Source organism: Vitis riparia, chromosome 2 (genome assembly GCF_004353265.1).
Source record: "Vitis riparia cultivar Riparia Gloire de Montpellier isolate 1030 chromosome 2, EGFV_Vit.rip_1.0, whole genome shotgun sequence".
Classification (NCBI taxonomy): domain Eukaryota; kingdom Viridiplantae; phylum Streptophyta; class Magnoliopsida; order Vitales; family Vitaceae; genus Vitis; species Vitis riparia.
The window spans coordinates 18,127,566-18,138,964 of record NC_048432.1 but is presented as its reverse complement, the minus strand read 5'-3'; the positions used below and the strand labels follow the sequence as shown (position 1 = coordinate 18,138,964).

Below are 11,399 nucleotides of genomic sequence, written 5' to 3'. Positions count from 1 at the left end.
CAGACCTTTCTCCCACCCACATCAAAAAATGGCTGATGTGTCCAAATTCTTAACCCACCCTCTCACTATCTATTTACTTCCTTGACAAAGACTCCAATTCTAATAAAATAGCCATTTGTAGGGAGACATTAAATCTGTTAGCTCAAGCTTTGATATCAATTGATAAAAGCTCAATTGACATCTGAATGTGGGAGGCCAGGCCACATGTTTGAATCCTACCCATGTAGGCTCCTTGTCAGACAAGGTATTATTAAGGTTGTAAACCATATTAGAGGTCAAATTGATACTACCCTTTTGTTGATCCTTGAGCAACTTTCATGAACTGCAGATCAGATAATCAGGGTTGTCCACAAGAAGAAAGGGTTTAAGGATATTTGATGCAAGTAAAGAGATAAGAAGGTGAAATTTAGTTTAAATATGAAGGATCCAATCTGCCATATATGTTCCATACACTTATATAGAGCACATAGTTCAAACTGGATATGTTTTCATGGTTCATGATTATTTATACATATAGCCCAAACCAAAGAACCTAGAGGGACAACAGCAACCGCCTTAACAAAAAGGTTATACAACACATAGGCTGTATTTTCTATACCACACCCTTCTTCTATTCTTCCTATCTCCCAACCTTTTGGAACTTCATTTATATGTATTCCTTCTTTCTTCTGTCTTGTTTCTTTGCTAACTTGTATGTGTACCCGTATGCCTGAATGCTGTTGTTCCCTTCAGGGAGTTTTCTCATTGAAGATGTCCAACAGAGAGAGTGCCTGTGAAATTCAGATAACAAAACACGTCAGAATCCGATGCAGTTCCCTTAATGAGATCTCCCTAGATTGATTGATCTTGTTGAATTGAGATTTACCTCTGGCACATTCAGCTCCAGGCGGAACTTGGGGCCGTCATAGTGATGGAGGACCGGCCTGAATGAATCCTCTTCCATTGGCTCACAGATTTTCCTGGTGACCACCCGCACCTATTCACAAAACCACAGCATGGTAAACCCCAATTCAGTATGACCTTCTATTAAATGGACCATCATCTAGATTAAGCAAGATGGGTATGGGGAATTTTCTTCATTTTATGCTTAGAAGCCTAAACTTGATGTAGATGGAAATCTATTTATAACCATATACAAAGACCCGAAACTGAAAGACCGTCATCTAGATTAGTCAGATTTGTATAGCGAACTTTCTTCATTTTATGCGTAGAAGCCTAATCATGATGTGGATGGAAACCAATTCATGGCCATATACAAAGACCCCAAACCAAATTTGCCTTTGATGACTAGTAGCCCAACTACACAGTTTGGCAGATCAAGTAAGATTGGAGAACAGACCTGAGCAGGGAAGCGTGATTCACCAGGGCACTTCTTGTCCTCCCAAGCAGTTGGATCAATGTTTGTTCCTCCAAAGCTTGCAGCCTGAACATACAAGTATAACATTAGGTAATGGTGCATAATCCAAAACATGAAGTGCTGAATATTGAATCTAATATTTTTGAGAAAACCCCAAAAGAAAACATGAATTACTGCAGAGTTTATGATTCTTAGAAAGAAATACAAAGCTTGCAGCCTCAAAAACTCCATGAAGCTGGTGGGTGGAGTAATTGTAGAGGAAAAGGGGTAATCCTGGGGTTATAGCCCGCACTGAATCACGGTATCTGGGAGGCAAACCTGGAGATGATACAAAGGAGAACATTAGAAAGAGATCAGAAACCATGAATCAGTCAAAGCAATCTAAACTTGTTGTCAAAAAAAAAAAAAAAATTGACAATTCCAAGAGAATTCTGCACAAGGCTAGTTTCATCATTTCCTCATCAGTAGATAAACTGATGAAATACTGAATCAAAATAAACTAGAAATGGTATCTTCTCTCATGAAAATCAAGAAGATGACTGTATCAAAGTCAACTAAATATGGGTTTTTTTTTTTTTTTTTGGGTGGGGGGTAGGGGTGTGGTAGTATCAACAAGACGAAGACAGAGAATTGATTGCTCATGCAATTGAGAGATACCCACCAACGCAAAACAGAATCAGAATCAAACCCAAAGAAGGAAACTGAAAAATGGTAAATAGAATCAGAGAAACAGAGACGGGGGCTTACCAAAGAGCTGTCTCTTGAGATTCTCTTGCATAGTATCGTTGTTGCAGACAAAGATGTATCCACCAACGGTCTCATTTCTGGGGAGAGACTCCGATGGTGGAAGCGTCTTGAAGCGCTTATCAGCAGCGGTCTTAGTACCGTTACTATTGTTATCACCATCGTTGTTGTTGTTATTGTTATTGTTCTTGTTGCCTTTGTTCTTCTTCCCAACCTTCACTCCATGCTCATCCTCTCCCTTGAAATTCCCATTCTTGTTGTTGCCGTTCTTCACATTGATGTTGCTATTGATATAGTTCCCAGGCTTTGAATACACGCCCTTGTTGAATCCTCCATTGACTCCAACATTGCTCTGAGCTCCACCCATGAACGGGCTCACCCCGATTTTCCACCCACCGTTGAACCCATTATAATCATTGCCCTTCTGCCTCAAATCATTCACGGAATTCATCTCCCTACTGACCATCATCTCGTAACCCCCATTAAAATCCGACCCTTTCTGCTTCAAGCTGCTCCCGGAATTGATCTCCCCGCCGACCCTCATCTCGTAACCTCCATTAAAATCCAACACTTTCTGCTTCAAACTGCTCCCGGAATTGATCTCCCCACCGACCCTCATATCGTAACCTCCATTAAAATCCAACCCTTTCTGCTTCAAACTGCTCCCGGAATTGATCTCCCCACCGACCCTGATATCAAAATTCCGCCTCTCATCTTGCCTCTTCGTGTACGGACTGCTCCAAATCGATTCGTTCAACGAGAGATTCGCCAAGTTCGAAGTCTGCACTCTGAGCTGATCGCTGAACTGCCAAAACGATTGCTGATTGCCCTCCATATCTCCACAAATTCTTAGGAAAAAAAACAGAGGAAAACAGGGGAATGATAAAGGAAAAAATCAGGAATGGTATGAGAGGATAAAATGGGGCAGAGGCAGAAAGTATAAATAGGGGAAAGTAGATTTGTGTTGAGGAAATTTCTCCGAAAGGGAGGTTGGTTTCTTCAATGGCGTGTAGATTTGTCAAAGCAGAGTATAGAGAGAGGGAGAAGGGCACAGAAGACGCGTATTCTAGAGAAGAGAGGGAGTGACGTGGAGCGCAGAGAGAGGGGAGAGTGAGAGTGGGTGGGCCCAGTTTGATTTTCGTGGGCTGGAGGCTTCTAGAAGGCCCAGTCGGCCCTAGATCCAGTTCACACTGGGTTTTCCTTAGATGCTAAGGGAAAGAAGACTCACGTGAGTCAGCGTGACTCCCTTCCGACACGTGTCCTAGCGGTTTTCATTACGTGGGTACTGAGTTTGACTCGGCCCAGCCTTTTTTTCTCCGTCACGTGCTTTTACTTTTTCTTTTTTTCTTTTTGGTTTTATTATTTTAATTTATACTAATCACAAGCCTATGAAAGCTTATCACTTACATCATGTCATATTTAGCTTATGTTGTAATTTTCCATTTTTTAATATCAAAAGGGAATTTATTTTCAAAATATAATTAAATTTATGTGATAATATAATTTTTTTTAGCATTCAATCACCATTCTTGAATAAAATGGTAAAAATATGATAAAAACAATAATTTACCTTAAATTTTTTTAAAAAATACCATCAATATCCCTTATTATCAAATTATTTAAATAATATTATTTTGTAGTTAAATATTACTATGTATACAACAACATTTACATAGTATATTAATAGAAATGAAATATGCCAATATATCCTTTTATTTACAGTGATATTTTTAATTATTAATTTATTTATATTTTAAATGTCGCTGGAGTACCATCGAAGGATGCAACTCATTTCAACCCTACAACAAGAAAAAAGACATCTCTCCGGCATCATCTAATAAGTCTAATAAATGGTATCTCCTTAAATCTTCACATGATCATCGGTGCGGTGGCATTGACAAAATTGTGTTTCATAACTCAAAAAGTCAACACACTACTATATAAAAAGCAAGTAAACCTATTATAATGATTACATGAAAAAAAAATCGTCTCTCACATGTTTGTTATATAGATTGAAGTGGTCATAAGTGATATGATAGTCATATACGTAAGTCTAATTAAGTATGTTTATCAACTTGTTTTATAAGTGGTAACCTGCCTTCAGTTGATTGGAGGATAATATTGAAAACATTTATAAAATAAATATTTTAGTGTATGAAATGAAATTTTTTTTAAAAAATAATAATAAAAAATTTATAATATTATTATTGTGAGAAAATTTTAATTTTACGGGGCCAGCAAGACTTCTATTGCTGGACGGAGTAATAGAAATTTAGTAAAAGATTGGGCTAGTTCAAATTTGGTGTGGTTGCCACTTGGCCATAATTGTTGAACATAAGCCCCAAGTGCTAAGTCAACATCTCCCCGCCCCCCACCGCCGACATAAATTAATTGGGTTTGGTGGTCTTTTGTTTGGTTCAACCATACAAACTCCAAATTCACATCAACATCCGAGTGCAAACTAGGATGTATTCTTTGGTAGAAGCCTCACTTGGGCCTCGGACCAGGAACGGGGTTTGAATTCAAGGCCCAATTAACCTTTTGATTTTGGGCCGAACCCAGTTTGAGAAGATCTTCTCTCTTAGTCTGTCCTTGGTGTGATCCAAAAAGAACTTGGGCTTTTCCCTAACTAACATTCTTTTTTTCCTTCTTCATTTTCTTTCCACTTCAATTCTGTGTTTGGATTGACATCTAAAAACCTAAAACTCTGTTTTAAATAATTTTTTAAAATTTGAAACCTTTTTGATAGGTCACAGGTTTAGTGGGTGTTTAGTAAAACTTAATATTTATTATTTAATAATTTAAATTGACTTCAAGTTAAATTATTTTTAAATGATTAATTTAACACATATTACTTACAAATTTGGTAAAATTAATTTAAAATTTATTTTAAACCATCAAAATGACACATTGAAACCCCATTAATTTTAACTAATATTTATCTCATTGATTTTAACTCATAGTTTTTTCTTATTAGTTTTAAAAAATAAATTTATTTATAGAACATTCATATTTAAAATATTATAGTTATATGAAATAATCGTAAAATATTTATTATAAAAAATGAGTAATAGATTTGAAATCATAATTCTATAATATACTGTCATTAATACAAGCAAATGAGGTAAAAATGATTTAAGATTGAAAAAAATTAACTATTATGACTAAATACTTAAAATAAAAAGTAAAAAAAAAAAAAAGATGGTAGGAAGTGCACTTATCAATATGGATGGGGTAAGAATTTGTGTTAGTGGGTTATGTTTGTGTCGTGTCAAAGCCTATGTATTCTACCACATATTTCAACCCAATCCGACATGAATAATATTCATATAAAAAACAGGTAAGTCATTTAATCAATTTAAGCCATTAAATAATCAAGTCATACTATTTAATAATTATACTGGGTTAGATTTTATACATGTCTATATAATTAATGTTTCAATCAAATATATTTATTACTCAATTGATTTATTTATTTTAAAAAAAAATTAAAATGAGTAAAATAGCGAAATTATTAGACGAGTCAATTCAAGTAAAATTCATATTATGCAAGTTGACAAAAAACTTATCTATTTATTAAACGGGTCGTGTAGGTGGACGTAAATTTGATTCAAACCTATTTATACTTATCAAGCCCATAAAAAACATGTTGGATTCAAATCGGGTTTGTGAAGTATGTCAAACATCGAAAGCCCTGAGCGTGGGTCAAAAAAACAACTTTTAGTGATTTTCTAAAATTTTAAAACTACACTAAAAATGTAATTTTTATCTCAGGAAAAATATTTCCGTTCCTTATAGGATAAGCTGGCATTCAAAACATAATCTATATGGGATTCCCAAAGTTATTAGTAGAAGGTAAACCACGAAGAATTAGGCCAAGTTGGCCAACCAACCCAAATTCAGGTTCAAAAAGCATGAAACACATGGGGTTAAGGCCCACACTCTACAGGCTTCCCAAACAGGCACTCAGCACTGGCATGCAACTCTCGTTATTAACTGCCGCAAGAGCAGATGAACAACACGAGGTGGATACCGGTAGTTAAGCTGTTTATTGGAAATGGCTGTTTGGAAAAATAGAATAGAAAAGAAATTTTTTGCATTGGAATAATCGTCAGTTTTGTTCACAATAGGTGGGCGAACTCTCCAACCCATTTCCATTGCAAGTATCCCGTTTGTATTTGATTTTTTTTTTCCGCTGCCACTGATACTCCAAAGCTCTGTTAGTCTCACCATTTCTATCTATATCTATCAAATCAGTGTAGTTGTTTAGGAAAATAAGAGTGTAGACGGTGGGAGGGAGGGATGGCAGCTTTTGCAGGAATTTGTTCTTCTGGTGTGCGTTTTAGAGGCAAAGAATCAGGGTCTCTGGCTCAATACCATGGGCTCAGGCCAGTGGAGAATAAACAAATGGCTTCAGCTATGGTTAGGCCAAGTGGGTCAATTTCATCTCCAGGTGGGTTTTTCTCATTCCTCCATTTTCAATCTTGTCTGGATGTTACATTGGGTATTTATTTGTTTGTTTCTCGGGGTTTCAGATTTCTGTGTTGATTCTGGTCAATAGTTTGTTCATGAGGTTTTCTCTGCATGTTCCATTTAGAAACACTGGCTAGAAATTAGAGAGGATGGATCAAATTTTGAATGTGATTCTGAAGCACATCCTAGGATAATGTGTTTATGGAAATGGAACTTCATGGGTTTTGGTTTCCTTGCTGTGGGGTTAAGCTCCACCATTCTTGAATTTTTGTACTTTTGCCTTCTTCGATATATCTTTTCCCCTGTTTATTCATAGGCACAAGAAGGTATTCTGAGAATTTCTTCAGGAATGAGTATTATTGGTGCCTTTTCAACTCTTTTTCTTCACTGAAACTACTCCTAGATATTCCAGAATCTGTGTTAGATATTTATTTCAACATCGATACTTGTGGGGCTCTTATGATTTTATTTTAAATGTTAAGAAATTTAGTTGTTTTCTTTTTGCTTTTCCTTTTTAGGGGTTTGATTTTTATTCAGTTTCCTATTCTCAGCTCGGAAATGCAGAACAATCAGGGCAGTGGCTTCTCCAACTGTTTCTGCTCCCAAAAGGGAGAAAGATCCCAAGAAGCGAATTGTCATAACAGGAATGGGCCTTGTTTCAGTTTTTGGCAGTGACATTGATACATTCTATGACAAACTCCTCCAAGGAGTGAGTGGGATTAGCCTAATTGACAGGTTTGATGCTTCAAACTTTTCTGTCCGGTTTGGCGGTCAGATTCGTGATTTCTCTTCCAAAGGCTACATTGATGGGAAAAATGATCGGCGTCTTGATGATTGCTGGAGGTACTGTTTAGTTGCTGGCAGGAGAGCCCTTGACAATGCCAGCCTTGGAACTGAAGTCCTTGAAACTGTAAGTCATAGCTAACTGCCTACAAATTGTTTGTAGTTCAGCTCTTATTAGGCCGAAATGTAACTAGAGTTGTCTATCTGAATGTCTCTATAGATGGACAGGTCGAGAATTGGTGTTCTAGTGGGATCAGGCATGGGAGGCTTAACAGCATTTAGCAATGGAGTAGAAGCTCTTATCCAAAAGGGATATAAGAAGATAACTCCATTTTTCATCCCTTACTCCATCACCAATATGGGTTCAGCATTGTTAGCTATAGATACCGGCTTAATGGGGCCCAATTACTCCATTTCAACAGCTTGTGCTACTGCAAATTACTGCTTTTACGCAGCTGCCAATCACATTAGAAGAGGTGAAGCAGATATCATGGTAGCTGGTGGGACTGAGGCTGCCATTATGGCTACTGGGGTTGGTGGCTTTATAGCTTGTCGGGCTTTGTCTCAAAGAAATGAGGACCCTCAGAAAGCCTCTAGACCATGGGACAAAGATCGTGATGGCTTTGTCATGGGAGAAGGCTCTGGTGTGCTGGTAATAGCAAAATTGAATGTTGTCTTCATTACTTGATTTGCTAGTATTGTAACAACTCATTTATGTTAGGCTGCATCTTATTTTCATTTGATTTTGGGACTTCAAATTTACTAAGCTCAGTTAATTGTCAAAAAGATTATGGAGAGCTTGGAGCATGCAATGAAAAGAGGAGCCAATATAATTGCAGAGTATTTGGGAGGTGCTATTACATGTGATGCTCATCATATGACCGATCCCCGGTCGGATGGTCTTGGAGTTTCTTCATGCATAGCCAAGAGTTTGGAAGATGCTGGAGTTTCACCAGAAGAGGTAAAATGCTCTACAATGACAAATCAAATTATTTCCACAACCATCTTCTGAATTCTGACTCAGAGACGGTTAAATTTATGTTAGGTGAACTATGTGAATGCTCATGCAACATCAACTCTGGCAGGGGATTTGGCAGAGGTCAATGCCATCAAGAAGGTCTTCAAGGACACATCTGAGATAAAGATGAACGGGACTAAGGCAAGAGAACTAAATCCCATACATATGCTTGCATGAAATAAATGAAGTTCTGCAATACGATTTCTCCATATGCAATGACTATAGACCTTTGGGAATATGACAGAGATTTCTTGAAATATGATTAGCTTAAAATCTAAGATGAGAACCTGTGAATCTTATCATGTAATAACTGGAATTGTTTGCTCTTATTCTTTCAGTCAATGATTGGACATGGGCTTGGGGCTGCTGGTGGATTGGAAGCCATAGCAACCATAAAAGCAATCACCACTGGATGGATACATCCAACCATTAACCAATATGTATTGCACCTCAGCTCTCATTTCTCCATTTTATATGCTGGATTTAGTTGATTGCTAGCATTTCTTTTTCCTGATATCTTCCTATGGTTTTCTAATGGACGTCATGTTGATGTATTTCTTTCTTTTCATAGAACTTGGAGCCTGATGTAACAATTGACACTGTTCCAAATGTGAAGAAAAAGCATGAAGTTCATGTTGGTACGTGCTCTGTGTGTGCGTGCACATGCATGTGTGTAGCAATGACTAACTGTATTGTTCCTTTTATTGCAGGTATCTCTAATTCATTTGGCTTTGGTGGGCACAACTCTGTGGTTGTTTTTGCTCCTTTCAACCCCTAAATAGCCAAAAACAATGAGCTTTTCTTCTTCAAGAAAAAGTAATTTTGGGATGGTATAATTGTCTTAAGAATAATTGAGACAACATCAGTATCAGAATCATGTATGGTGTAATGAGTTTTGATGACAATGTAGTGCCTTTTCCCATCTTCATTTTCAATCTTTCATGAGGTCAGATGAGTGTTTTTTCTGAATGAATAAAATTGTCCTATCTTTGTCTCTATGTTGTTCTTGTGTATCAATGTTCTCGTTTTACTGCTTAGAATGCAGTTATGGATGAGTTTAAGCCAATAATATGAGAATCAATGGAAGATCAGGGATCAAGGTCCTGCTGATAATGACATATGTATATGTATGTATGTATATTGTTGGGTTGGTGTTATGTTTTACTTGTTTCATTTTCTTGATATTATTTCATGTTAAACTATGGAACTCATTCTCCAGAGCCTTGGGGGATGTGAAAATTTCCTGAAATAGGACATCTGAAGGATCTTCTTCTAAAGAATTTATTAAGAAACAGAAAGGGGATTGCCAATCTGGTGCACAACTTTCTCCTCCACAACCCTTTGTTTCAATTTTCCCTTACAGATGCCTTGAAATCACAGCAAGATGCCGTTTGACATGCCCACTATTGCAACTTGCCAGTCATGAAAGTCTGTCGAAGAATCAATCTATAGAAATTTTGCTTATTTAGCTGAGTGAATCACACTCTAAAGGTCCAATTTGTAGATAGTGTTAGCACTATATTAAAGAAAATGTAGCTTTTTCGCCGACATTAAAGTCATTAAGCCCACTTGCTCAGTGCTGAATAATTTACTGGTTGCTGATTACAACCAACCACATGGCTAGCTTGATGTTGACACTAGGAGCTTAAGGTACTTCTGTTGATTTTCATTTTTATTTGGTACAGTTGAGCCTGAGAGTATGAACCAAAATAAGATTCCTCATTCCTCCATGAGGGCTGTCCCTAATCTCCAAACTGACCTGCCTAAGGGCCCTACTTGCAGGATTTTTCTCCGTCACATCTTGACCTCAGGAGGAAGGTTCATGGCCACCCAGTATGGGGTACCCACTAAACTACATATAAGCTTAGTTCGATGAGTCTGCACATACAATTGCTGATGGTTTGAAACTAAATCGAAACCATCGGTCTTCCAATGGCCCATCCTAGACATCCCGCATCCTGGCCTCTAAAATCAGTATATTGGCTCGTATGGATTGGTTGATGAGGTTAGCTTGAAATACGTTCGTTGGCCTGTGCTCTAGCAGCTTAAGCATTTAGGATAGGTGGGAATCTAACAAGGTATTTGGTCTCTGATTCCTAGAGTAATGCGGCAGTAAATTAACATCTCCCTCCTATTCACACTCTTCCCAATTGTGAGTTGATGAGGCCATGGATGTGTCCTTTACCACCAAAAACTTTCATTTGTCGGACTTTCTCTTCCCTTAAAAAGTGAGAGATCTGTCTTTGAACTCTCCCCAGCAACATGGTAGAACAGTTTGAATTTTATGGCTTCCAAGAAGGATGGTTGTGGCATTAGAACTTCAATATAAGCCACAAACCATGATATTAGTTGTTGAAATTTTGTTGGATTGTGACCTTTTCTGATCGTAGTGAATCTTCTTCATTTCCTTTCTCTATCTTCTGCTAATCTCACGGTAGTGTGTCTAAAAGGTGTATAGTTTATGTTTTGTGATGAGGGCCCTATTAACTTTGACATTAGTTTTAGCTAAAATTGATGATTGAGAGTGAAATGAACCAAAGCTTAGGCATCCCCTGGAGTCTCATGTCTCGGCTTAATTATTTTTGTGCTTGTATGCACATCATAAGAATAGGCGCAATGTCGGTGGCTGAATGGTTAGTAGCTACAACTGGTCTCCTAATGACATCCATCTTAATTTGACTAAATGGTTATCAAATTTGCCCTGATTAATATGGTTCAACAACTAATTATATTTTCTCTTTATTTTGTTGGTAGGTGAGCTAACATCCGAGCCTGGGAGCTAGTAGAATATGCAGAGAAAATTAGGGCAACTCCATTTCCTCCTGATCAAGCAGGCATGTGGCAGTACGAGAAACTGTACAGGTCACTTAGAAAACACTCAAGTGCTTGTCTTTAACTAATCATACTTCACACAAGCAGTATTAGTTAATGAAGAAAAATCTCCTTAGAATTGGTTGCGACTCCCTTTATTAACATCATGCTAATGTTATGCCTCAATAAGGGTTTTCTAGGAATCCAAACAGT

General features: G+C 37.4%; 2 protein-coding genes across 2 annotated transcripts; one reads left to right on the top strand and one right to left on the bottom strand.

The window, feature by feature from the left end:
- Positions 1-390: 390 nt before the first annotated feature.
- Positions 391-3,110, bottom strand: LOC117931438 (putative uncharacterized protein DDB_G0293878). The gene is made up of 5 exons (XM_034852439.1): positions 2,105-3,110; positions 1,575-1,675; positions 1,340-1,423; positions 866-976; positions 391-770 (listed from the first exon to the last, which is right to left on the bottom strand). The coding sequence occupies exons 1-5, from the start codon at positions 2,934-2,936 to the stop codon at positions 729-731; spliced, it is 1,170 nt and encodes a 389-aa protein (XP_034708330.1). The 5' UTR covers positions 2,937-3,110; the 3' UTR covers positions 391-728.
- Positions 3,111-6,158: 3,048 nt separating this feature from the next.
- Positions 6,159-9,373, top strand: LOC117928769 (3-oxoacyl-[acyl-carrier-protein] synthase I, chloroplastic-like). Its single transcript, XM_034848779.1, has 8 exons — positions 6,159-6,554; positions 7,126-7,484; positions 7,578-8,009; positions 8,145-8,318; positions 8,403-8,516; positions 8,714-8,815; positions 8,947-9,013; positions 9,086-9,373. Exons 1-8 carry the CDS (start codon positions 6,404-6,406, stop codon positions 9,151-9,153), a joined length of 1,467 nt encoding a protein of 488 aa, XP_034704670.1. The 5' UTR covers positions 6,159-6,403; the 3' UTR covers positions 9,154-9,373.
- The last annotated feature ends 2,026 nt before the right edge of the window (positions 9,374-11,399 follow it).

Bases quoted from the DNA above. Each gene is read 5' to 3' on its own strand.
- LOC117928769 (XM_034848779.1), top strand. From the start codon at position 6,404: ATGGCAGCTTTTGCAGGAATTTGTTCTTCTGGTGTGCGTTTTAGAGGC. The intron at 8,010-8,144 runs GTAATAGCAAAA...ATTGTCAAAAAG, and splicing joins GAGAAGGCTCTGGTGTGCTG to ATTATGGAGAGCTTGGAGCA. The intron at 8,517-8,713 runs GCAAGAGAACTA...TTATTCTTTCAG, and splicing joins TAAAGATGAACGGGACTAAG to TCAATGATTGGACATGGGCT.
- LOC117931438 (XM_034852439.1), bottom strand. From the start codon at position 2,936: ATGGAGGGCAATCAGCAATCGTTTTGGCAGTTCAGCGATCAGCTCAGA. The intron at 1,676-2,104 runs GTAAGCCCCCGT...TATCATCTCCAG, and splicing joins TCTCAAGAGACAGCTCTTTG to GTTTGCCTCCCAGATACCGT. The intron at 1,424-1,574 runs GCTGCAAGCTTT...TTGTATGTTCAG, and splicing joins AGCTTCATGGAGTTTTTGAG to GCTGCAAGCTTTGGAGGAAC.